Source organism: Lynx rufus, unplaced genomic scaffold (genome assembly GCF_022079265.1).
Source record: "Lynx rufus isolate CCGP_SWC_20201006 ecotype Redwood Valley unplaced genomic scaffold, mLynRuf1.p SCAF_31, whole genome shotgun sequence".
Taxonomy (NCBI): Eukaryota; Metazoa; Chordata; class Mammalia; order Carnivora; family Felidae; genus Lynx; species Lynx rufus.
In genome coordinates, this window is record NW_025814847.1 from 5221846 (window position 1) to 5247072 (window position 25227).

The following is a 25227-nucleotide window of genomic DNA, read 5'->3' on the forward strand; positions in this document are numbered from 1 at the left end:
CCCCTCCGGGAAGGACGGCCGGAGCGCCTGGGCACTGGGCCGTGCCTCAGTTTCCCCCCTTGCGCCCCCTCCCCATGTGGGGGAAGCCGCCCCGCGAGGGCAGCGCGGCCGCGCCGAGGTTCTGGGGCCGGGAGCCCGGGAGGGGGCCGAGCTCCGCGGGAAGCGCCCCTCCCCCGGCCTCCCCCAGGCCTCCCCGGGCGCACCCTCTGGCGGCCGCTTTGAGGCACTGTGTGCGCGGAGGCCCCCAGGGTCCGAAGACCTGCCGGGGTGTGGAGGGCGGCAGGGGCCTGGCCCTCCCAGCTCGCCCCCCCAGTTTGGGAGGAAGCCGTCCTCTGGCCACCGTCCCGGATCTGCGGCCCCTCTTCGGTGTCCACAAGCGAGGCGAGGGCTCCGTGTCGGGATCAGAGCTCCCGCTGCGGCAACAGGGCAGAGGCAGGAGTTTCCAGGCCTCAGGCTGTATGTTGGGCAAACTCTAGATCCTGAGCCGGCTCTGACTTCTCCTCGGGGTGGTGGAGAGCCACCAGCAGCTGGTACGTGGCTGTGCCAAGAGTCGCCCCCACCAGAGGGGCCACCACAGGCACCCACCACCAGCCGTTACCAGCACTGCAAGAGAGGGACGTAAGGAAGGCTTCAGGGGGAGTCCTCTAGCCTCTCCCTGAAGGACCAGGGGCGGTAACAAGAGAACCTCCCTAAAGCAGCCCCAGGGGGGATGGACGCCGCTGGGAAGACCAAGTCTTGGCAACAAAGCACAGCGGTTAGAGAGGAGACCCCAGGAGAGCTTGGTCCAGCCTCTTGCCTCAGGGAATTATCCGAATATACCCATCTTGTGATGCGGTCACAATGCCAAAAGGTAACAGGACAGACGTGCCTGAGAACACAGCCTCTACTGTTTCCGGAGAAAGGGTGGAGGAGAGAAGAAGGGGTGAGGGAGAAAAGGAGAAGCAGGACTTAGATGAGGGGCATTGTCCTGAGTCCGCGAGGACTAGGGAAGAGGAGAGAGCTGGGGACCCGGACTCGGAGGTATCAGGGGAGGGGCGAGGCTGTCTCTCACCTGAAGACTTCAGGGCCCCGGCCAGCCACGTAGGTGAAAAGCCGTGGGCCCAGGTCCCGGGCAGGGTTGAGTGGGAACCCACAGCTGGCACCCGGGGCTAGCCCGACGGCCACAGGCTCCAGACCGGCAGGCACTCCCTTGTTCCGCGTGCCCAGGATGGCCAGGATCCCCACAATCAGGACCCCCATGCCCAGCACCTTGGCGTCCACAGAGGCAGAGGGGCCCCCATAAGCTGTCAGATGACCCAGCTGCCCCTTCTCTCCCAAGAACCCTAGGCCACCAGCTCACGTCCTCTGACTTTGTCCAACGCAGGCAACTGGGGTGGGGGTGCTACAAAGACAGACTCAACCCCATATCCCACCCAGAGCCCGAACAACAAGGAGTCTGGGAGCCCAGGGGACAAGGGCAAAGACTGGGGCCTTCCCAGGTCTCCCCCTCACACCTACCTGATCCAGGAAGCCATTGTTCAGGGACAGGTAAGGGGCAGGATAGGTGGCAAAGAGGGAGGCTGTCTCCTTGGGGCCGGTCACCGTCAGGTTCCCGCCTGTATGGTTCTGTAGGGCATCTGCAGGAGGCAGGGGCGGCTCAGGACTTCCATCTTTGTCCATTCAAAACCATTGCAAGGCGGTCCCGGCCACACCCAGACGGCCCCGACCCTGTTACCGTAGTAGACGGCATAGGTGGCCCCAGAGGCACAGAAAGCAGATAGAAGCTGCACCAAGCAGTAAACGGGGAGCTTGGCCCAGGGGAGGCGTCCCAGCAGGCACATGGCCAGGGAGAAGGCTGGGTTCAGGTGGGCCCCTTCGAGGATCGGGAAGAGAAAACCAGCATCCATTAGGTGTGGCCTCCTGGTGCTCACCAGGTCCCGCTGCTGTTGTGTCACAGCTGTCAAGGCAGATGTTACTTGTCCCCACCGGGTGAGCGGCTCAGCTCTGAGACGTTCTGCAGCTTGCTGAGCTCACACAGTAAAGCCCAGGGTCTGCCCGCTCTTTCTACTACGTGTTTGTGTCTTGTGATGGGGCTCAAGGCAGACGCACTGGCCACTGGCCACTGGCACAGCGTGTGTCTGGGGCACGAGAAGGTGAGGCCCCGGGGCAAGAGGACACCGAGGCCTTCAGGCGGGGGACACAGGAAGACAGACTTACCCTACAGCCTTGCCACAGCTCCCTGCCTAGGCGAGTGGAGGAGAGAGACACGGAGGGGAGGGGCTGGCCCGGGCCAAGGCATATCTGGGTCCAGGGCACTAGTCAAGCTCAAGGAGACAAGTCCATGAGTCACCGTCACCACACACTCACACATGCACGTGGCCAGACCCCACCCTCCTCACCTGAAACGTTACCACCCACGTAGATGGCTATGGTCACGGCCAGAGAGCCAGCCAGAAACATGGTGAAGAAGTTGCCTTTCGTTTCTCCACTGGTGACAGCCTGGGCTCCAGCCCCCTGGGTGAGCAACTGGTGGGGAGAGGGAAGATGAGGAGCGGAGGACCCGGCATGGGGAGCCTGGAAGCCTGGAGCAAGGCTGGGAAGGGGAGCAGCTGAGAGAGAGGGGGCACCAAAGTAACGAGGGGTCAGCAAGAAAGGGGGAGGAGCAATAGAGGGAAAGGAAAGAGAGGAGCTGTGGGGGAGGAGTGAAGACTGGGAAGGGAGAGACGGACGGGGGCTGGAACCGAAGGGACAAGGGCAGGGACAGAAATGATGCACAGTTGAATGAAGTGAGACACCAGGACGACGAAGAGATAGAGGCAGAAACGTCCGCCCTCCTCCCCTCTTTCCTTCCCCCGTTACCCGGCCTACCATGAGCACAAATACACCCAGAAACTCTGCCAGGCACTGCCGGGCCAGGTGGCTGCGGATCTGGAGCCGGCTGTGCAACATGGTGGGGACGCCTGGTCTCTGGCTGCTGCCACACAACCACAACCACTGCCTGCCAGGGAGCGGGGGAATGATAAGGGAAAGACTTTAAAACCGATTAGCGCAGCGCCTGAACAGCAATGTCTGCACACGTGTGTAGGCTAGCGAGCGTAGAGATAGTAGAGATAACAGGAGAACGTCCAAGGGCCGGCTCTTGGACCAGAGCCTGGAGTTTGCCCAGGCTGTGTCTCTTCCATCTGTCATCCCCGTTCCTCCCAGGAGCAGCCCCCTCCTGTGCCGATGGGTCGGAGGAAGTATCCTGTGCCAGCCCTTGGCCTCAGCAACCGGCTCCCGCCGCCCCGCCGCCCCTGGTGATCTGGAGAGCCTCAGGACTCGCCAAGGCCGCGCAGCTACTTAAGGGAGACGTCTGAATTCAGATCCAGACCTTCTGACTCTCCGTCCCCTGTTGCACAATGTCACTCGTGTGGAACATGAAGCTCTCCCCCCAACCATTTGGATGCTTGCAGAACGCCACGGGCGTCCAGAGAGGCTGGGCCGGAGGCCGGAGACTGCAGAGAGAAAACCCACTCATGCGATGCTTGCGCTTCCCTCGTGCGGAGTCCTCCTCGGTTAGAGTGCCCTAGCTCTGCCTTGGCTCCGGAGGAGCGCTTCACGCTCGCACCGAGCCCCACCTCCCTTTCTCTGGATGCTTGTCACCCCCAGATTCCGCCTAACACACAGCAACTTCCTGGTTCTCATTGCAAGCCTCCAGTTAGGTTCATTCAACGAGGAGTCAAATTCTGGACGCTGGAGAAGCGGCGGTAAGCCAATACATTGCCCGCTCTTCTAGAGCTTATGTGCCGGTAGGTGGAAACACATTCGTTTACAAAATCCCGTATAGAGTTCACGAGGTTCTCGAGCACTGGGCCACGGGCTCTGGCACGGTCCTGGGCACGTCTGTTCACGATACTCCTTCACTAGGTTTCGTGGGTAAAATGCTCTACCCGGATGCCCTGTTTGGGACCAATGCACCCATTTCCCAGCTGCTGGGAATATCAGATGCTGATTGCACACAGCTGCTTCCCTCACGGCGATGCCTCCCATGGCAGGAGACAGCCTCACCCAAGGTCACACGCCCTCCTGCAGGGCCTGTCGACGACGGTTGATGCAGGATACAAAGACCTGGCCTCTCTGTCTCAATATGGAACGACCCTGAAGGGGCCACTCCAACTTCCAAGTTCCCCACAGGATCGGCCGAAGCCTCTCTTGTAACCTCATTGCGTGTCAGTTTCCCCGTTTGCCTAACCTTGCCTTCCTCACTTCCTTACAGGTGCATCCCGCGAGCACTAGCACTTCCCAGTAAACCTTGTTCACGTAGCTTCTCGTTGGAGTCTTTCTCCAAGGAACCCAATTTAAGCCTGTTGGTTTCAGACGTGGTTCCACAAATTCTAGAACGAATCTGGGTGACTGTTCACAGTCTGGCTGACAAGAACCCACGGTAGTAGGTAGAATACTGATAGTCTCTAGCTTGCTGAGGTGGGACAGTTATTAAAATTGTCAGCAGTGGCCGGCTGTGAGGGGTCACTGGTTGAAAGGATATGCGTTAATGGTCTCTGCAGCAGTTGAGAGCCTGAAGGAAATAGAAACTAAGTCCACAGAACTGATCAAGTCCAGGCAGACTGTGAAACCAGGTGGCCCCACGACAGCCCTTAAGGGAAGCCTAACCTGTATCCAGTGGACATCAGAGTGGAGGGCCAGCTCCAATGTTAATTGTTGAGAAAGAATTCTCAGCCCCAGGCTTCTTATGCCAAGGCTGGGTATTTTAGGACCCTAACCTTGAGGAGGTTAGGGTAGGATCCCGACATTTGAAACAGGGACATCTGGGTAGATGCAACTGAGAATCTTGAATCTCGATTCCTCTGAACCCTCCCTTATTTAGATTTTTCCTTTGTCTCGAGCGTTCTGAAATAGTGGGTTTATTTTCATCCTTGGTATTTAGCATATGGTGGGTCTTTCAGGTTAGAAGTAAATATTCTTCACTTCTGGGATATTTTCTTGGTCTGTTTCATTGATGGTTTGTACCATTCCAGTTTTATTTTTTTTCCTATTTTCTTTGAAAATAATCTTTTTAAATTGAAGTATAGTTAACATATAACATTACTTTCAGGTGTGCATTGCTGCCTGTTTTCTATATATCTATTACTTGGTCTACCTTCCTGGAGAGTTTCTCAACTCTGTCGTCAGAATCATTTTATAGATTTTCATTTCTGCCAACACATTTTTTTTTAACTCCCCAAAGTTTATTCCTTTTCATAGGAGTATGTTCTGGCTGTATGGACGTTATCATCTTATATTTCTAAAGACATTAAAGACGTATCCTTGCTAAATTTTCATCTCTCTGCAGACTGTTTCTCCCAAGTTGCTTCTTTAGTTTGTATGCGTCTCCAGCTTTCAAGCTGTGAGCCATCCACAGATGTCCGCTAGTCTCCAGCTCCGTGTGTTTCTGTGATGCTCTGAAAAGCTGATTAGAAAAATCAATCGCATTCTTACATGTTAGAAGTTAGAGAGGGGAGAAACAAAAGTGGGAGTATATGTTCTACCAAATACAACTACACAATTTTAAGATGTGATATGGGCACAGAGGTACACAAATAGATTAACAGAAAAGATAGACCCAGCACAACGATCTGTGTATAAAATATATTTATAGTATTTGTATATACATATGCATATGTATTTTTCCAACTAGAAAAAAACAAAGTTGGTCCCCTGATTCATAGATTCATAGCAAATAGGAAGATACATTACAGGTGGATTTAAAACCAAAACGCAGGGGCGCACGGTGGCTCAGTCAGTTAAACGTCCGACTCTTGGTTTCGGCTCAGGTCATGACCTCACAGTTCCGTGGAGTTGAGCCCCACATTGGGCTCCTTGCTTTAGCTGTCCCTCTGCCCCTCCCCCACGCACTCTCTTTCCAAATAAGCATTAAAAAACAAACAACACCTAAATGTAAAAAGCAAACCTAGTAAAATCTGTGAAGGAGAAATAAAGGAGAGTGTCCTTTCAACCTTGGGTGGGGAGGTGTCTAAATGACACAAAGAGCACTAAACATAAAGAAAAATACAAACTTTGCTATGGTAAGTCAACTTCTGTTCACCAAAACATATAATAAAAAGACAAAATTTCATCAGTGTATATCTTCTTTGTTCTTGTGATATGTCTCCTTAGAAAAATCCCTTTATCGTGTGTCGTTTTAGTAAAGTTTTGAGGAAACAGAGATAAACATACAAAATCAGCCCCTCCCAGCCACAGTACTAAAAGAGTTTTTAACGAGAAAAAAAATCTAGTAATGTTTGTGCTAGTTATATTTTCTCCAACATACGTTAAAAAAAAAAAAAAAAAAAAAAAAAAGAACATAGCCAGTAAAGGAAGAAATATTTGCCAGTGTATTCCCTCAAATTCTCTCATGAACTGCCCCATCCTAGGGAAGCAGCCATCACCCATTTCCACACAGGCTTCCTCTTTTGAGAATTTTTTTTTTTTTAATTTCTTAAATGTTTTTATTTATTTTTGAGAGAGAGAAAGAGAGCGCCAGCAGGGGAGGGGCCGAGAGAGAGAGAGGGAGACGCAGAATACTAAGCAGGCTCGAGGCTCTGAGCAGTCAGCACAGAAACTGACGCGGGGCTCGAACTCACGAACCGCGAGATCCTGACCCGAGCCAAAGTCAGACGCTCAACCGACTGAGCCACCCAGGTGCCCCCTCTTTTGAGAATTTGTGCATTCCCCGATAGAACTCTTCCTGGAGTTGTCTCTATAGTTATCTCTTCCACAAGAATAATCTACCGGGGACCTGACCCTATTTATCAAATCAGGTTTTGGAAGCAGAAAAAAGTTAAAGAAGGCGGCGGCCGTGGGCCAAGATGATCTGGGAAACCCTGGATGGTGCTAGAAAGTGGAACAGCCTGGACAGAACTAAGACCAAAGAATTAGCATAAATAAAGGTTTTATTGGTCACTTTGGGTGAGTCACATACTGACATACCCCCAATTCACTGCTCCGCACACCCCAGGCCGAGGTGGCAGGAGGAGACACGGATGGTGAGCGAAGCGTGGAAGGGATCTGAAGGCCGCTGAGGCTTAACAAGGCTACCGGGGCCGGAACCAGCGTCCTAGGAACAAATCCAGGATGGAATAGGTGTCATCCAGGGCTGGAGGTGCTGGTGATTCTGGATCTAAGGAAGAAAGTGATACACACGGACACACTAGATGAAAGAGGATGAGCAGAGGACAAGGAGAGGAATAATATTAAAGGCTAGAAAAGTAAGGGTTCCCCTTTCCCAAGGAACTAAGAGACAGACCCTTTTGATTCACACTCTTCACTCACCATCTCTAGGGCTGCCGTCCGCTTCTCGATGGGTTACTGTGGTCTCTGTCCGGCCCTCGCTGTCCACCACAGTTCGGCGCTCCTCTACTGTCTACAAGGAGAAGCCCCAACCAGATCTCTAACATCAATAAAGGTGAGCCCACTGGTTTCTTTACCTAGATCGCGCTCTCCATGGCATCCCCTGGCCACAGTTCCTTTTACCCCTCTCTTCCAACTCACCCCATCTGGCTTAGTGATCTTGGTCACAGAGACGCTCTTGAAATAGGATTTGGGCTGGGGCTGCAGAACTGGACCGAGGCCCTCCTGGGAAACCTGGGAATCAAGATCTAGAAGGGCAGAGAGAGGAAACACAAAATCAAGAGTCCAAGGGAAAGAAGGGCTCAAGTGTGGCAACAATAACTTCAGAGGAGAAGAGAGGGCAGGTTAAATGTCCTCTACCTCCACACTCACCGTTGTCTTCTCTGGCTCTAGAATGGGGGGGCATAGGCCACAAATCATCAAACTGCAGAAGAAGGCAAAGGAGGTGAAATGCTACCTTTCAACCTGCAATTTGAGAGGTCGTAACCCAAAGGTTCCAAAACTACCTTTCCCTGGGAGAGAGAATCCCACCTAGGACAGCTTTTGGTTTACTCATCTCTTCCTCCTTCTCTCTTCTTCTACCAAGAAAGCTTTCCTGAATGGACGCTTTCTATCCTTCCTGACAATCCTGCCTTGTCCCAGAATTGTAACAGACCAGTGATTTTTTTTTTTTTTTTAGAGAAAAAGCAGAATCCCCATCCCCTCTCCCTCAACCCCCCCCCCCCCCCCGCTGCCAAAATCCTACAAGAAGCTTAGTATAGAAAACAGATAAACACACTAAGTGGAGAGCCTGGGATCCCACCCCGTTAGATTCTCGCACGGCTGCCAACCCCTGCCCCCCATTAGCTGTCTCCCACAGGCTCTCACTCCGCCCAGAAGCACTCACCAGACCAAATGGCCTCTGGGAGCCCCAGTCTGGCGCTGGTTTGGGGGATTCACTTCTTGCATCACTCTCCAAGCCCCCCCCAAAGATCCTGGGCTGGTGACTATCTGGATACTTAAGCATTGAGTCCCGGAGAGTCTGTCCCTCCTGCCGTCTCTCACCAGGGATCTCTGACTCAGGACCAGGACCAGGAAGTTCTGCAGAAGGTGGCAGATCGGTGCTGGGGGTGGGACAGGACTTGGGCTCTTTGAAACCTCAATATCATCCATCTTGTCACACCCCCTCCCCCCCAACCCCCAGCGAATCTCGGCAGGCTAATGTCACCCTCCAACCCAGCATGGAACCACAGGTTGACCGGGGACAGCCACACACCAGGAGGGCGGGAAGGCAAGGTCCAGGCCCCCATCTCGCTGAAGATGTTGTTAAAATCCTGTATTAGGTCATCAAAGCCGAAGTTCTCGTGGAAACGCATCCCTCCTCCCGGGCTGAAGCTGAAGCCGAAGCCAAATTCCTCCGGGGGCTGCGGACCCTCAAACCTCGAGCTCCCACGGCCCCACGCGGCTCCTTCTTCTTCCTCTTCTTCGTCATCCTCATCTTCATCTCGAGTCATCCCTCCAAAAAAGGGGTCTCTGTGGCTGGGAGTGAAGGCAGATCGACCAGCAACATTTTAGTACTTTCAGCCATAAAGTCAGCTCGTGGGCGGCAGAGCGGGACGCGAATGGGGTGTGCAGAACGGAGGTGAGGGTTGGAGGGCTGGCCCTGGGTTTTTGTTCGCTTCGTGGGTGTGGATGTGTTTTCTACGGGAGGCCGTCGGCTTTTTGCTTTGTTTTCGTTTCTATCAACGCCAGTCCTCACCTGGCGGCCCCCCGCAGTGACCCAGGGCCCTGCTCACCTGCCCACTGTCCCCCCGCCCGGGCCCCTGTTGCATCACCCCAGACCGCGGTTCTCCCCGCCCCCGGCGGCCGCCCAGCGCGGCGCCCTCAGTCCGGCCCGCAGCGGGTGACGGAGGGCGGAGGAGTGCGGTTTCCCCTGGGCGTTAGGGCTCAAGCTCCCCTCAGAAGACCCCACCCTCGTCCGATCCCGACCCACTCTAACCTCCGAGGTGGAGAAAGGCCGAAAAAGCCCCGAAAGAGATCAAAGAGGCTCATCCCCGAGTAGGGACTCGAACCCGCGGACCCCACCGAGGCCCATTCGCACCCGGCGGCAGCCTGGGCCCCGCGACCGGAAACTGAGCGAGGCGTCGGGCCACTTGCCGGAAAGCAAGGCTGCGAACGAGCACACTGTCGCAAAACGGCCGTCAGCGCGGCGCGGGCGGGGCGGACAGCGCGACTCGGTCCGGGCGGCGGGCGAGCGGGCGAGCGGGCGGGCGTCCCGAAATCGCGTCTCCCGAAGCTCGCCCGCCTCACGCGCCGCCTCCCCCCGCGCCGCCACCGGATGGCCTGGGCGCTTCGACGGCGTGAGGCTGCGTGGGGCCGGCCGCCGCCGCCAGGGGGCAACCGCCGCCCGCGTTTCTGGTCTGAGTTCCCGGGCCGGTCTCGGTCGGGGACGCACGGACCTAGCGCTCTCCCGCTAAAGTGGTGTCGTTAAGCGGAGTCCTGAGCCCACCGGGCAGGCTCTGCGACCAGCAGGGCAAAGGCTCGGTGAGAGGGCGAGGGGAACCCAGGGAAGGCTTGCGGGGGGAGGGGGGGAGGAGTTTGGAGCCGTTGAGTACCCCCTCTCCTGTCTCTGAATTTTCCAGCCTGCCCTTCCCTGCACCCCCGCCCCCCACCGGGCCCCGGCCTTGGTCTCCAGACCCCTCCCGTACAGAGAACTGCCGAGAACTGCTGCGCTGACCTCCAGGTTCCCAATCTGACAGCTGCAGGTCACCCTGCCTTCTCTGCAGCTCATTTGCCCGGACCCATCTGCATTACACTTGGGTTCTTCAAAGCCGTTTTTTCCAGCTCCTTCTTAATCCTCTCCCTTTCCACCCAGTATCTGCTCCCACTCCCTCCACAGCCCGAAATCTGCTGCAGATGAGCAGCTTCCGGAGGAGATGCGAATTTGGGTGGTTCTTTCTAGGCTGTGAAGTTCTTGGGGGGAGGAGGGCAGGGAATTCCCTTAGAGCAAAATACTAGCAGCACTTTTAAGGGCAAAGAGCTCTTTTTATTCCATGGCCTTCGGGGAGCCTGGAGCCCGCTAGAGGCCCGGCTGGTGTGTGACGCTCATTCACCAAGCTGGTCACTGACGAGACTGAGGAAGTCCTAGACGGAGCAAGAATGGGCAGAGGCTGAAGGTAGAGGTTTTCTTTTTATATATACAAGACACATTAATCCATTAAATTTGAGGACACAGTACAAAAAAAAAAAAAAAAAACACTTCAACTAATTCATCTGACAATGCTGTTCATATTCATGACGCCATTTTTTGTTGTTGTCTTGTTTCCTAATAATAAAGGAGGAGACTTAGGGCTGTTGGGCTGATATATATTTGGGGGTCCCCCCTCCCCACCTCATCCATACACCACCAGGGTGAACAGGAGGAGAAGGAAGGCAGGGCCCACAGCAAAGTTTCATTAATCTTGAATGCAAGGGGGGAGGAAGAGAGGAAAGGGGGGAGGGAAAGGAGAAAATACAAATCCTATAATACATACAACAGAGTGGGGGGTGGGATGGGAATGGACAGACATGAAGCTGAGGCATGGGGTGGGCTGCTGGGGGTGGGGGGGCAGCAGAACCCCCCCCCCCACATTCCTTTCTTTGATGCCGTTTCCGTAGTTGCCAGGCTGAGAAGCCCTCTCAGAAGATGGGACCAGGAGAAGAGGCTCAGGGCCTCAGTTGGCCCCCCAGCTGTAGCTGTTGTAGGCAGACTTGTTGGTCTGGGGCTTCTGCGGGATGGAGCTGGTCTGGCTACGTTGCCCGCTGCCCGTCTGCAGGGAATGGGACGATGAGGAGGAGGAGAAAGGTGTCTAGTTAGTGGGACAGATCTGTGACATCTTCACATGCAGATCTGGAAACTCTTGCTCTCCCCTTGCTTAGAGAAACTGCTCTGAAGTTTACTTCCAAACCACAGAACATTTAATTTCTATAGCTGCTAGGGTGCCTCGGACAGGGAAGAAAGCATTTCCGGCCTTTAAACAGGGGAACGATGACAAGACGGCAGGACCTTTTAGAGACAAGACTGTGAATGAGTTCTACCCACTTTCCACCCCACCTTCTCCCCTACCCCCACTGCTCTGAGAAAAGGCTACTCTCTCTAGAGAGTTATGGCCTCTTGGAGATGAGTGACCACAAGATGACTTCGTTTTCGTTGATCCCACGAATACCTCAACTGGGAAGGCTGTCTCTGACAGCAAGGCAGCCCTTACTTATCCCAGCTCCCCAGCTCCCTGGGACGCAGGAGAGGTCACCTGTACCAGCCCATGCCCCCCCGCTCCCCCCGTTGCACAGCGGAGAGCCCATTTCAGCCAAAAGGCAGGAGAGACAGTCTGAGGCCCCAGGCTCCAGACGCTGCCCCAAGAATCCGTTCCGTTCCAGTAACCAAGTGTTTCCAGAGTCGCGGAAGGGCAGAAAGAAAAAGAGGGCACTGGGGAGGGGAGGGCAAGAGAGGAACAGGAGGCCAGAGAGCTCAGCAAGGTGTCTGTGTCTGTGTGTCCTGATCTGTGACGGTGCAGCTTTTTGTCTTCGAGTTCCCTGAGGCTGTGGAGGTGAAGTGGGGGCCGGGAAGGAGTGGGTTCAAGCACATCATCATTCAGTTTCATTACCTGCTCCTCCTGCTGGCGCGGGCAACACAGAATCATCTGCAAATATGGTAGCTGAGGCAGAACCAGGATATATGGAAAATAAAGGGACAAACTTTGACAATAGAACTCCACCATTAGAAGGGAAAGCTACAATGTTGGGAAGGGGGGAGGCCGGGAGAGGTCAGAGGGTAGGTGTGACCCAGGTCTGATGGGATGAGGGCAGCTGTGCTACAGGAGGTAGAGGAGAAAGGCACCGAAGGAACCGGGCAAAGAAGGTTTCAGCCCGGCCCCTTCTCTGACCGCTCCTCTGCCGGCAGCTTGTGTCGTGTGCGCTTGTGTCTGTCTGTGCTGTGTGCCCATGGCTGGCGCTGGGAGGGGTGGGTGAAGGTGGTGGTGAGGAAGGGTAAGAGAAGGAAAGGGGGGAGTTTCAGGGGACAGGAAGGAAGAGGAAGGGAAAGGAGAGGGGAGAGCTATTACCTGGCCGTCCTGCTGCAGGTGGTGGTGGAGGATCTGGGAGTGCGGCTGCTGATGGGGGGTCAGAATGTGCATGAAAGGGGCAGGTGGGTAGGCAGCAGCTGTGGCTGGATTGATGGGCCCCCCACTTCCTAGGGCTGAAGGCAAGTTGAAGGAGGCAGCAGGAGTGCCGGAATGAAAACCTTGTTTCTCGAAGGACTGCTGTCCAGGGGGCGGGGAGAGACAGCAAAAGGGGTCAGCAAACCGAGCCCTGGACTCTCTGAGCCCAAGCCCTCCGCCCACCGAGAGCAGCACGCAGCAAAGGAGGCGCACCGCACCTGCACCAGGTGCCCGGGTCTGCCTCCGCTGTGCTCTTTGGGAGCCGTGTGATCCTGACAAAAGTACTCCCTCTCTGCCTCCGTCCTCTCCTACGTGAAGCAGGGGTGCCGTGGACTCCCTAGCCGTGGGGACCACACGACAGGACGGGTGTGAGGCTGCCCTGTGACTCTACGGTCGCAGACCATCTGCAGCTGCTCCCCCACTGCCACCCAGGAGCTTGGCCACGAAGCGCTCCGCCAGGACTCCCGATACTTCACGGTCGCTCCCACTGTGTCTTTACAAAGACTGGATCGCACCAGCTTCCCTTCAGTCCGTACTCGTCATCTTGGAAAGTTACAAGAAGGCTGGCGGTGGGCAAAGTCAGGACAGCTGCACAGTAAATCCCGCATCACAGCGACCGGCCACACCTCCCCTTCCTGAACACTTCTCTTGCTTGTTCTCAGAGGGCTAACTCCAAACTTCTAGAAATTGAAATCTAGAGACCACTCATTTTCTGGGATGGGCTTCCTGACATCTCTCAGGTTGTTCTCGTTCACTGAGCTTCTGTCACTGCAACGCCACCTCCTCTGCGTCCGTCATCTTTCCACCTGTACCTCGAGCAAGGCACCTACCTGGGTCTTGGAGTACACAGAACCCGAGATATCTGGCACGCCCGTGTTACTGGAGGTGACTGACACACCTGGGGGAGGAGGAAACAGGAGTTAGCTCAGCTGGCTGCCTGGCCCCCGTCTTGGGGGGAGACGGTGTGCGCAGCCTCTAGCTAGAGCACTGCAGGGGGTCCTGCTGTGTTTCCAGCTCAGGTCAGTCCTGAGAGATGAGGGTTCACGCCCCAAGTCTGCCCTTTCCAGGTGTGTACTGAGTATGTATGTGAGGGGGCGAGTGAGGGGAGCTGCTTTTTGTGGGGCAAGGCTACAGGCAAGCCTCACCAGCATATACCTTTCAAGACGCTTTTGTGCCAGAGCCCAAAAGAAATGTATTAAATGTTTAACATCCGTTTCAAATCAACGCACCCACACTCCACTCAGTCCTGCTCCTGAAGACAGGTAGTCTGGGATCTTCCTGTTCACAAAGAGACACTTTTGGGCTCAGGACTGCATGCTTTCGCAGCCTAAGGTAAGCACCCAAGGAGCATTCCAGTCCAACCCCAAGAGCACGGCCCGTTGTCAGTCTTGGCTCACCTGGCCCCGCGTCTCCAATTCTGGCGCTTCTAGGCCACGTACTTAGGATTTAAAGAGCCCACACAAAGGTGCATTTCCAGCTAAGTAACTGAGGCCCAAGCACGGGGAGGTGGGGAGGGTAAGGAAGGGAGTGGAGTATGTTGTCTCCTCCAGTCCAGGTGGAACACAAAATCCGACGTCCTCCTGCTTTACACCCTGAGCTTCTCCCGGGGACACAGGCTCTCATCCATACTCCCAATGACTTGTGTGTTCCCCGGGTAAAAACTCCCTGCCACCAGGGCCACTCCAAGGAAACCAGGACAGCATATTCCTCATCTCGATTTCTAGTCCTTAAACTGAAATACACACTGTACCCTGGGGTATGGGGCAATGGATCGAGAAAAAGCCATCAGATAAAATAATCCAGCGTCTTACTAAACAAATTTTCTGCAAAGATTTGAGGAAAAGCAATTCAAAATTAACTCAGAATTTAAAACACACTTAAGATATATTCGATCTCATCACGTGAGATAAAATGAAACTTCAGAAAAACTGCATTTCAGCCTGTGTCCCTGGATCCTTCTCCTGCTGTTCGAGGCCCTCGGATGCAAGAGCTTCTCAGAAGCACCGTGCCAAAGTGACCAAATCACAAGTCCCCCCACAACTCAAGAGCAATTCCCCCGTCAAGGTCCAGAACCCAGCTCCTCCCAATGCCTAGGACGGAGGCAGCCTCCCAAGGTGGAGTCCACTTTGGACAACCACTTCAGGATCTTCCCGGTACGTGTGGTGTCTTCACCCGGAAGCCCCGCCCGTAGCACAAACCCAGATCACTCCAAGAAGGTGCCAGAGAAAAATCGCACAACTGCAGAAACAGCATGGAAAATACCACCCCTTCTCAAGCAGCAATTCTCCCCTCAAAGGCCCTGAAGGAGAAGAAGGGATGATACAGGGACTAACGGGGTAGTGCCTTCCCTTCCCTTCTCAAACCCCAGGTGCCCGTGTGCCAGTCACTGGTGGTGGACCTGACTTTAAGGACAGTTCATCTGCTACAGCACCGAGGAGGTTTGTGCGGAGGGCCGACCGTGAGGTGGGACGGACGGGATACAAACGTCTTTGAGGGAAACGAGAGACGATGATTGATCTTTACTGCCAAGGTTCTAACACCTTGTGGACACCCTGGGCCACCCCGTGCAGGACAGGACAAATGGCTGACTGGGTTCTCGAGCTGGGTGGTAGGGAGCAATTTAGCTCCGGAGTGCCCCTGCCGCACACACCTGGGCTCGGTCTTCCCAGAGGCTGGACCAGCTAAAATCCAGCTTCTAGTCCTGAGGCCGTGTTCCGGGCGTTGGGCGAAAGGACCGGAGACGCGGGACACGAGAGAACACCGCAGCAGCCCTAACAGCCCGAGCGTGAGCACTAGAGGCCCCAGACGTGACCTGTGTGGCTGCCCCACTTCCCCTGCACCTGCGACAAGAAAGCTCCTCAGACTAGAGTTCTCTGGCTTTCCAACAGTCAACGCCCCGCCTATCCGCCCCCCTCCCCGCTCCCAAGCAGCTCCGAGCACACTGACAGGAGGCGGACAGCAGGGAGGAGAGACGAGAACCAGTGCCTCCCGGCATGGCAGCCCCGGAGGGCTGGGGACAAGTACAGAGGAAGTGGAGCATCCAGGTTTGCGCTTAATGAAGGATGATGCTCTCGCCGGACGAGTGAACTCTGTGAACAAAGGGGCGACGGTGTGCCAGCAGCCGGGCCGAGTGGGGAGAGCTCCCGTCGTCACGGAGAAGTGGAACGAAACCTCTCCCGCACATCCTTAGCTACACCCACAAGTGCAAAGCAACGAGTAGTCCACAACCCCCGAGCGGTCTCAAGGGACTGAGAACAGTGCTGCAGGCCAGCACGGTTGTCACCGCCGGAGTCATCAACTAGCTGGTCACTAAAGACCCAATCAGCTCTCAAGCAGCCATCTGGCCCGGGGCCTTGGAAGCCACTTCCCTAAACCAGCTCCAAACGCCACCTCTTTCTGCCTTTCACCATGACATGACACTCCAAGCTGTTTTTGTCCTTTCCCTCTGCTTCCGTCAGAGGCACAGGAAAGATCTGAGTGAAAAGTGAAGCGCTGTACTAAGCATGGAGAATCAGGGATTTTCTGCAAATAACTTTCTTTACCATTCAATCAAAGGGCTGAAAACTGACGCTGCCTCCCCCTCTCCCACTTGATAAAATCACCACGCCGAGAAGGTAACAGTTCTCCATCCTTTGGCTACGCTGGGGTTTGATTGAGAAGGCCCCCCTCCACCCTTCGTCCACAGCACAACATTGGCTCCTAGTGTCCAGAAAGACATGCACGGAAAGAACGCCAGAGTTAGCTAAAGAAATACCACAGTTTATTGAAGACTACAAATATTTTGTTACAAGGTGAAACTACATCCTTCCAGAAATCAAGAGCAACGGCAGGTGTGTGCATTGATGCTTCGGAGGCGCTGCACCGCTTGGACTCGGAATGGGTAAGACAGGGTCAGACACGTGGGGGAGAGGGAAACGGGGGCAGGGCAAGTTCAAAGCCCAGAAGGTATCCACCAACTCATTTCCCCAAGCCACGCAGGCCATGGCCTCAGCTCGGCAGGCTCTCCTCAGTGGTCTGGTTTCTGAAACAAGACTTCAGTGCAAATTTATACACACACACAAAACACAGCCCCCAGCCTTGGGCCAAATTAGCTCTCTGCCGTCCAGAAATGCTTGTAAGGGGGTGGATATTTTCTTCCTAAAAGGAATCAAATACATAAAAATAAATGAATTTAGAGGTTGATGAGGCACGGGATGACAAGAGCCCTCCGTGGGGTTGGGAAGTGGGGCTTCTCAAAAGACTGTTACAGCGGATTTCTGAACTCTTAAGGTAGATAAGAGCCTTGGATTTCCAGAATCAGGTAATGCCATTCTCTTCTATTACCAATCACCTACCTCTTAAAATTCTTGAACCTGGTCCAGCTAAAACCTAAATCTAATGTTCTCAGAATGGGGCCGCGCCAAGTCAGAAAGCTGACAATCGTCCCCACCAAGGATTAGGGTGCACCTCGCCCGGTGAGAGGGGCAGCCACGAGGAGCGGGGCATCTCAGGATTTCTCCAGGTTGAATCCGGACTCACTCCAAGTGCTCCAACAGTTCAAAGCTCCATCTGGTTATTAGTTCCCAGACCTACTGCCCTCTGTGCTCAGCTCAGAGTTCCCCGATGATTGAAACCCTCGGGCAATTGACCCACCTGGGGCCCACACAGTGGTGAAGAACACAGATGCAGCCCCCTCCACACCACCATGACACCACACGTGAGCTTAGAATTTTGAAGAGCCCTCAATCCCAACTCTTTCAACTGCAAAATCCTCCTCCCCACATTCATCTACAAGTCACTGAAAAAAGCCGATGGAACTGTCCTCCACAAGTGGGGTACAGGCCTCACTAGAGGAGCAGGGGACAGACTAGTTATCTTTCAGGTCAGTTCCTACATCTCTGCCCTGCCATCAGATATGCAGACTTTGCCAAGAGACCAGCCATACAAACGAAGGACCCTCTCCCTCTGTTGAGCTCTCGCACCCCACACCTTTCTCTCCATACCCTAGGGCTCCCAGCTAGGGAACGAAAAGGGGCTGTGTGAGAAAAGCAGTGCTACCGAAAGGTTTAAGCCCAACCCGCCGGGGCACACTGGCTAAGAACCCACCCAACGCTGCTGGGCAGTGATTCTCCTTGAGAACTACCGGTACCAGACGTTCTCACGCCTGTCCCCACTGACAGCACAGTAACGTCTTGGGGCCCCTTGTCCTGCGTCCCACCCGAAGTTTAGGCCAGCCAACATATTCTGACAGCCAATGCAGGCCCAGGGGCACTCCCATCGTGAGGGCTGGACACATGTCCTGACACCAAGCACGTCTGCTGGTGCCGCTCGGACACCCGTGTCGGTCAAACGTGGACAACCCTACGTACAGATGCTAGCACGCACACCTCACCAACCCCGTTCTCTCAAGCACATCCTCCTCCCCCAAAACTCCTTTAGTCACATCCTGCAGAAACCACGGACAGCTGGGGTCAAGGGGTGCTTACCAGTGTTGTATCCGTGAGACCCATATCCACTTGGCTGTTGGAAAGGGGTGGCTGATGCGTTCACACTGACATTCACACCATGCTGCTTGGAAGAGGTAGGAGCCACCTGGAGAGCAACAGGGCCAGAAGGGAGGTGAGATAGTGACGGAGAACCGTCACCAACCTGCCCCAGGAACTAGGCACTCAGATGGCTATGGTCTTGAGGCAAGCTGACCACAGTCTGCTTAGTAAAATGGGTTCCCTACGGAGCTTTAGAAAATCTCCCAGTGAAGTCAAGAAATGGTAGTTTGAAGGAAGGGCAAGTGCCAAGTGGCAGGAGGGAATGAGTGACAGTCTAGGGTCCAAAGCTGGACTGTATCATCTCCCCTCTTTAGAGAACTCTAAGAACAGGTCATCTCTATCCCAGTACCTCCAATTCCAGCCCCCACCTCTCCCAGGACAGAGGGGGAATGGTTTTTCCTCATCCATTATTAAAAAATCATTTAGCCATGAAGGCAGCTAGGATAGGGTCCAGGGGCTGGGCTTCTTCACCAAAAGGAAGCCAAACCCAGGTACTCACAGGGAACACAGCAGGCCCATACTGGAAGGTGCTGGGGAGGCCCGGAACCCCTGTGTAGTATGGCAGGCTGGTGTAACTGTAGCCAGGAGGCAGCGCCGGGTTCAGGAATGTCTGCTGCGTCGTGTGGTGAGTCTGCGTCTGGTTCTGTTGGGGTTGGGCCAAGGTTGTGGCCGGGGCTGGGGAGGAGGCATCCCCGCGGCCGAACTTCGTGAGGTCACCTATGACAGGAAAGAGTAAATATACCTGCTGTCTATTTCACCCCCGACCCCAGCGCACAATTACTTCTCCTGGTTTCACAGGACTCCAGAAGACCCCGATTAAAGACTGTTAAAGGTCAATTCTTTGAATTACGTTTTCTCTCCGGCTCCATCTGGCATTGCTGAGCACACACTCCGCACTGTGCTAGTCAAGCCTGATGTCAAATGCCTGGGCAACGATGTGGGAGACAGGTTCCCACAGTAAAGCATTATTTCAGCCCCACCCTCCCTGCCTTCCCCTGCTTTCCCTCCACAAGGAACACTCCATGCTACACTCAGCAGACAAGGACAGTTCAAGGAAAATGATACGTCAAAGAGGTCAGGCATAAAAAGAAGGATCACAGCCTAGTGAGGCAACCAGATTGCCGCTGTGAGCAGGGAACAGGAGCAGAGACAAGCGGAGGAAGGCCATTTCAACCCCTGCACTTCCCGGAAAACACTGGAGAATGGCAGAGAAGCCTGTCAGGGGGTCATCTGGAACCACCGGGAGACAACAAAGTAGGACGAGAAGAAAATGTCCGTCTTCAGTAGCATCCCAAATCTACCAACCCGGATTCATCACATCTGTTCCAGACCTTCCGCCAAAGGTCTTCATTAAAGTGAGAACTGGGTCCCTGCTCGCCATTAACCAGGTTTTTGCCACCAGTCCCAGCACACACTCCTGTCATCTGCACCACCCCCCCCCAGCCGTACCAGAGTAGGGGTTGCTGGCCAGGCTACCGTCCCTCCCCGTCAGCGGTGTGGTGGGCGTGGGAAATGGGATGCTGTAGTAATCCTAGAAGAGACAAAGGGCACAGACTGGATGCCACTCATCTGCTCAGCGCAAGGTGAGAAGCAGAATGTTGGGAGCGCTGCATTTATCCAGCCGGCGAGCGAGCTGGCTGGAGCTGGTAAGAACTCCCCGTGACTCTTGCACACACTGTCCCCCTCGCCCGGCCACGGGCAGAGTCAGGCGAGGTCTACGGGTGTGCCCACCGGGAAACAGGTCGGGACCATCGGAACAATAATGCTCTCAAACCATTAGGTGTCGTCCCCAACAGTCCACTGCTACCAAAAAATAGATTCTCTTTCTGTAATTCAAAGTGTCTGACGTATCAGAAAAAGCATCCAGAGAGCTCTAAGGTATTCTGAGCTATTTTCAAGGTTAAAATTTGTTTACTTTAAAGAGGTCACAACTGATGAAAAAAAAAGCTACCTGAGAGCTGACCCACTCCCCCAGTCCCTGATCTTGAATCAGGGTTTGCATCTGGACGTATAGGTTGGGAAAGAGCTAATGGGGGGTACTTATCAACTGAGCACCTGAAACAACCCCCTCAAGGCTGTAAGGTCGCTCTCTCCTCCTGCCCTAAGCACACACTCACCAAGGGGAATCTCGTCTGAAGCATCTGTAAGTCATCGTAACCATATACTTGCGGCTGGAAGACACAAGCATGTAACAGTGTTCACAGGGATTGGCTACCACAGAAGCCAGCCAAGGTGCCAAGGGACAAAGTCAGTCAACAGAACATCCATCCTCATTCTTAGGAAGAACAGAACATAGGTTACTTCCGGCAGTTCCCTTTAGGAAGAAAGAAGTGAAGTACAGACTGGGTGATTTATGAAAGGTCTCGAAACTTGCCATGAGCCACATACCACCGATCCAACCCAGAGGCAGCGGTGGGGCAACAGGAGCCAGGTAGGAACGGCGGTCAAATACACAGCTTAAGACTCATCTCTTTCAGAAAGGATTCACATCTTACTTGTTTTCTCTAACGTATGGGGACTAAGACGTTATGCTGATTGTTAAAAAATGTGCAAACCATTATTGAACGTTTCCTGTGTATGATGCTCGCTTAGACACTTTCTGAGAGGCCAGAACGGGTGTCTTTTTAAACATTTCAAATAAATAGCCTTTACCTTAATTGGCACCAAATCTATGAATTTGACAGAAGATACACCGGGACACAAAGCTACCACTTGTCAAACCACCTACTCTCCAGCAGTCCCAGATCAGGTCAGGGAGCTCTGTTCTTCCCAGGTCACAGCCAGCTGAGAACCTCACAGACAGGGACTCAATCCTACCCAAGAAAATAATTCTCTGAGAAACTGAAAGGGATTCCAGGTGGGCACTGTGGCCTTTAGCTTCCGAAGCCTAGAATTTGTTTCACACAGAGAAAATATACAATAGGAGGAGTGGCCTCCGTTTAGTCCTTCCCCTCTAGAAATGACGATTTTTGCCCCGAACTACGAAGATCAAAAACTGGTTTGCTTACATGCGACAACCACTCATTTATTCTCTGTTTTAATTACAGTCTTCCACCCGAAGCCGGAGCCGTAAAGAGTAGCCACACCGTCTTCATCTTTTGCAGAAGCTGCTTCAGCCTCACTTACCGGGTAGGCGTGTAACAGCCCTGGAGCCATGATGTACGGATTAGGCAACAACGGCGGGACCCCAGGAGGGAGGTTGGGAGGAGCTTTTCCTAAAAGAGAGATCCCATTTTTACCCAGTCACACGATCACTCCTCTCCTCTATCCCAGAGGAATGCCGTCCACCTTCTACCTGAAGTCGTAGCGACCGAGCTCCGAGTCGAGGCTGTGACGGTGGAGTTGCTGCTGAGGCTGAGGCCTAAGCTGCTGCCGCTGTGGAGACTGGAGGAGACACTGACCACTGGGGGAGGCGCAGAGACCGTGCTGGACGTGGTGGAGAAAGTGCTGGAGGAAGAATGGAGGTTCGCCTCACTGTCCACGCTTGTGTGCTTCAAAAAGGGGGAGCAGTGGATGAGAAGAGGAAATAGCGATCAGCGAGACAGGTCAGGAGAGAGGCACAGCCCCTTCTGCAGGCGAGAGCACATCAGCCTCCCAATTAAAACGGCCGAGGCAGAGACCTGGGTGTCCTCCACCAAAGGAGTTAGAAGAAATCACGAAGTTTGCTCCGGCTGCCTGTTCCCCCAGATGCGGCGTCAGGCAGGGATCTAGTTAACAACACCGGCTGCACGCCCTCCCGTCAGAGCACATGCGGACAGACACGCCAGGAACCAATGCTGGCTGGCCAGCGAACAGTTCGGGTCAGGGAAATACAGCCTAGCCTTCTCTCCCACGTTCTCCTTCAGTAGTTCAGCAAGTTCTAATGAACTTAAACCAGAAACAGTATACCTGAGGAAAAAGAGTCTTCTAGGGAAGCCTGAGCACTCCTCTTCCCCCGGGTTTCTGGCAAACTAGACACCTTTGCCCCAAATGGGTCTTCCTCACCGTCTCAGCTTAACCCCACAAATGCTTGTCCTAAATCACCGTAGCGAACTTAATTCTCGGATCAAAAGCTTTCCTCTGGCCTTAACTTTCAGAGGATACCCGGACCCTGATTATCTTCAGCAGCCCTGTCCAACATACCCCCCACCACGGAGTGAGAACGGCTGTACAGAGGCCCTCACAGGCTCTATCAGAGCTATGAAGCCCTGCACACCTCAGTGTTAAGAAGGAATAAAAAAAGGCAAAGCTTCAGGAGTCACGTCCAGGGCTTTGAGAATTGGCCCACAGCTCAGCAGTATCTCTAGGTTCTTCTGCCTCTCCTGCCTTCCAACATCCTTTTAGTCCATTCCTGCAACCTCAGGTCAACGATCACTCCGCCACCGCACGAAGGGATTTCCAAGAATCTCTTCTCGGGAGTCTCGCCGCTAGACTCCTCTAAGTGTAAGAACACCGCCCTTCCTCTTCAGCCGCATCACACTTACCAAAAGAGTGGATGTAGAAGTGCGCCCAGAAGACGTGGATGACGAGAGGGTGTTCTGCTGCGTCGATAACGTGCTGCAAAGAAGAGGCAGCCATCAGTCACGGTGCTGTGGTGACTGACCTGGAGCTTCCATCAAGAACACTGACGAGGACGTGCGGCGGTATATGGGACCAGGAAGACCGGAGACCGGGGGGAGCACCGTGGCCGGCCAGGGTGGGGAGCAGACACAGCGAGCGGGGCTGCTGAGAAGAGAGAACAGGCCTCTCTCTCCTACCCCACAACTTGCAGGTCGTGCCCGCTAACACGGCCCCTGGCAGGCAGCAGGGACGGGGCGGAAGCAGAGAACTCTACCTCTCCTCCCAACCCCAACATCCACCTGTGACCCGAATCACCTGCTGTGTTGTGTGGTGGGAGCATTTGCACTCTCCTCACCGTGGCTCAAGCCACCCAGGGGGGATGAGTGTTGACTGGCCGCTGTCAGCAAGGAGGCTGCGGACACCGTCTCGCTGAGAGGGGAGATGCCGGAAGTGGAAGGTGAGTCAGACTTCACTGCAGAGCCTGTAGCACCTGGAAATAAAGAATAATTATCTATCCCATCAGCGGAAAGGGAGTGTCTCTGACAAGTGAATAGACGACTCCAGTCTCGGCCGTCCCCGAGACAAGAGAGGAAGTTATTTAATAAGGGACTACTGTGATTACATAGACTCTCTTATTATTTAAAATTTTTTGGACATTTATTTTTGAGAGAGAGAGAGATGGACAAAGACAAAGTGTGAGTGTGGGAGGGGCACAGAGAGAGGGAGACACAGAATCCGAAGCAGGCTCCAGGCTCCGAGCTGTTAGCACAGAGCCTGACACGAGGCTTGAACCAACGAATCGTGAGATCATGACCTGAGCCGAAGTCGGGACGCCTGACCGACTGAACCACCCAGGTGCCCCTAGACTCTCTTATTTCCAACATTTCAGAGCACTGATCTCACTTATCCAGCGATGGGAACCGAGGGTACCATCACTCTTCTAAGTCAGAGAGCCCTGAGACAGGTCTGAGAGAAAACAGCAGGGCAGGACCACACGAAGACTGTGACCAGAGAAGCCAGGGCGCTTCCCACTATGATCGAAGAAACGCAAACGTATGAAAAGGAGAGGAAAACCACTACAACATAGAGGAAAAAGCCTCACCTTCAACAGATTGCGTGGTCTGTAACTGTGTGGCCTGCACAGAGCTGAAGCCATTCTGGAACAAAAAACAGAAGAGTAAAAAACAAACTCAAGTGAAAAGTCGAGTTAGCACAGACTCAGCTTAACTTCAACCAACAAATCTTTCAGAGACATTCTGTAAGCTAACCAAAGGATTAACATAATGCAGACGATCTAAACAAAACGAATTTAAAATGGCAACAAGATAGACCAACCCCGTGTGACCCAAAGCAACAGAAGGCAGCGCCCCCAAACCGCTCAAGAGATCCCAAACCCAGAAGAGACACAGGAAAGGCCTGGGGGTCCCTGGGGGAGGTTGGGGAAGGAGGACCGTTCAGCCAAAGCACCCACTGTTCTAGCTGCACGGGACTGTCAGTCCGCTCCACAGCACCTCTGGCATATGCTGTCCCCTCCCCGGGCCGAGACACGGCAAGGTGTCTATCAATACAGACCCAGAAGTCCAGCACTCAGATCTTCGCGAGAGAGAAAACAAGTACTTGACATTGATCCTACGACAAAGAACGAATCTCTAGTGCTGGCTTTAGTTTTCTGACTATGAATCTCCAGGCTTGCTGCAAAGAACTTTTTTATTTCTCCAACCACAGAAATGTGTTTTTTTCAGCTTCTCGGTCAGTACTTCTGTGGCATCCCAGCACCATTTGTCAAGAAGGGAAACACTAACACTGGAGACACTTTGCCCAATATTGTCTTAAACAGCACCCAGGGACTCTCAAAGCCACACTACCTTTGCCTGAGTCAGGTCCTTTTGGGGTGATGAGGAGATGGAGCTGGGGTACCGTCGAGTCTGTGTGGACCTCTGTTCATACAGAGGGCCCTGAGCATTATTTGGGGAGGTATAGGTTGTCGACTGAATTGGACCGCTCTGATAACCGGACTCCTGACTCTGGTTAGATGAAATTGTAGATGAAGATTCACTGTGGGGAGCGCAGAAGGAAAATCTCAGAAAACCAAAACAGAACAGATCCATGGATACTAAGGACATGCTGGAGACCTACTAGAGTAAGTTGATTATAATCAAAAGGAAAATTCCCAGCAGCAAATAAAAGACAAGTTTCTCTTGACAGCAATAGGAATTTCCACATCCTACAGAGTCAGGGGTCTGAACTCAAACTGCTCGCCCACATTCTGTTTTAAGAGAAAGAGGCAAAAGCAGAAAGGATAGACTTTTTTGATCCTTCTGATATATCCTAACATGAACCCTAAGCACAGGGAAAGTCATCTGTTTCTCACATTCATTTCAAGGAATTCTGGGCTCCTGGCTCTGTCAGAAACCCTATTAACTATAAGGTACTGGGTAGAAACTCTGAGAAAAACTATGAAAACATTCACATGACTTAACGGCAATTATAATCCAATAGATTAGGCAAGGGCCTGATGCTTATATTTTTAAATTCAAGGGACTGAAGAAAGTAGCCTAGTCCCTTAAACTCTGCCAGAACTTTTTCTTTAAATATTTATTTACTTTAAAAGAGAGAGAGCACAC

The 25227-nt window shown here is 53.6% G+C and overlaps 3 protein-coding genes and 1 non-coding gene across 34 annotated transcripts in view; all 4 read right to left on the reverse strand.

Moving 5' to 3' along the window:
• Positions 1–46: 46 nt before the first annotated feature.
• Positions 47–5808, reverse strand: AQP10 (aquaporin 10). Its single transcript, XM_047092636.1, is given in 9 exon segments — positions 47–121; positions 204–259; positions 449–603; positions 1052–1248; positions 1498–1616; positions 1715–1852; positions 2379–2505; positions 2848–2977; positions 3350–5808. Coding segments are annotated over 9 exon segments (1065 nt in total). The 5' UTR covers positions 3418–5808.
• A 1082-nt stretch (positions 5809–6890) lies between these two features.
• HAX1 (HCLS1 associated protein X-1) lies at positions 6891–9479 on the reverse strand. 2 transcript variants are annotated; one of them, XM_047092869.1, is made up of 7 exons: positions 9344–9479; positions 8621–8883; positions 8252–8445; positions 7738–7789; positions 7507–7613; positions 7288–7378; positions 6891–7165 (listed from the first exon to the last, which is right to left on the reverse strand). In XM_047092869.1, exons 1-7 carry the CDS (start codon positions 9394–9396, stop codon positions 7050–7052), a joined length of 876 nt encoding a protein of 291 aa, XP_046948825.1. In that variant the 5' UTR covers positions 9397–9479; the 3' UTR covers positions 6891–7049. The 2 variants fall into 2 exon arrangements, with proteins under 2 accessions (XP_046948825.1, XP_046948826.1); XM_047092870.1 differs by having other exon boundaries at positions 6891–7135; positions 9344–9474.
• An 889-nt stretch (positions 9480–10368) lies between these two features.
• The window catches only part of UBAP2L (ubiquitin associated protein 2 like), a 39755-nt gene continuing 24896 nt past the window's right edge, over positions 10369–25227 (reverse strand). For 3 of the 30 annotated variants that reach the window (XM_047092724.1, XM_047092715.1, XM_047092710.1), the window contains 14 exons: positions 24469–24658; positions 23706–23760; positions 22919–23093; positions 22528–22600; positions 21360–21555; positions 21191–21279; positions 20182–20235; positions 19514–19595; positions 18564–18781; positions 18005–18110; positions 13370–13437; positions 12444–12641; positions 11988–12038; positions 10369–10488 (listed from right to left, as the gene is read on the reverse strand). In XM_047092724.1, the coding sequence (XP_046948680.1) occupies positions 10450–10488; positions 11988–12038; positions 12444–12641; positions 13370–13437; positions 18005–18110; positions 18564–18781; positions 19514–19595; positions 20182–20235; positions 21191–21279; positions 21360–21555; positions 22528–22600; positions 22919–23093; positions 23706–23760; positions 24469–24658 (1594 nt within the window). In that variant the 3' untranslated portion in view covers positions 10369–10449. Of the gene's footprint in view, positions 10489–10521; positions 11390–11424; positions 12039–12443; positions 12642–13369; positions 13438–16277; positions 16677–18004; positions 18111–18563; positions 18782–19513; positions 19596–20181; positions 20236–21190; positions 21280–21359; positions 21556–22527; positions 22601–22918; positions 23094–23705; positions 23761–24468; positions 24659–25227 lie in introns of those variants that run through there. The other 27 variants (XM_047092716.1, XM_047092711.1, XM_047092707.1 and 24 more) reach the window with 14 other exon arrangements.
• On the reverse strand, positions 19658–19793 carry LOC124521923 (small nucleolar RNA SNORA58). The gene has a single exon (XR_006964627.1). It is a non-coding gene; the product is annotated as a small nucleolar RNA SNORA58 (small nucleolar RNA).

Coding starts and splice junctions, on each gene's coding strand:
- HAX1 (XM_047092869.1), bottom strand. CDS start 9,396: ATGAGCCTCTTTGATCTCTTTCGGGGCTTTTTCGGCCTTTCTCCACCT. Junction 7,790..8,251: donor CCCAGAGGCCATTTGGTCTG/GTGAGTGCTTCT, acceptor CTTCTTCTGCAG/TTTGATGATTTGTGGCCTAT. Junction 7,614..7,737: donor TAGAGCCAGAGAAGACAACG/GTGAGTGTGGAG, acceptor CTGCCCTTCTAG/ATCTTGATTCCCAGGTTTCC.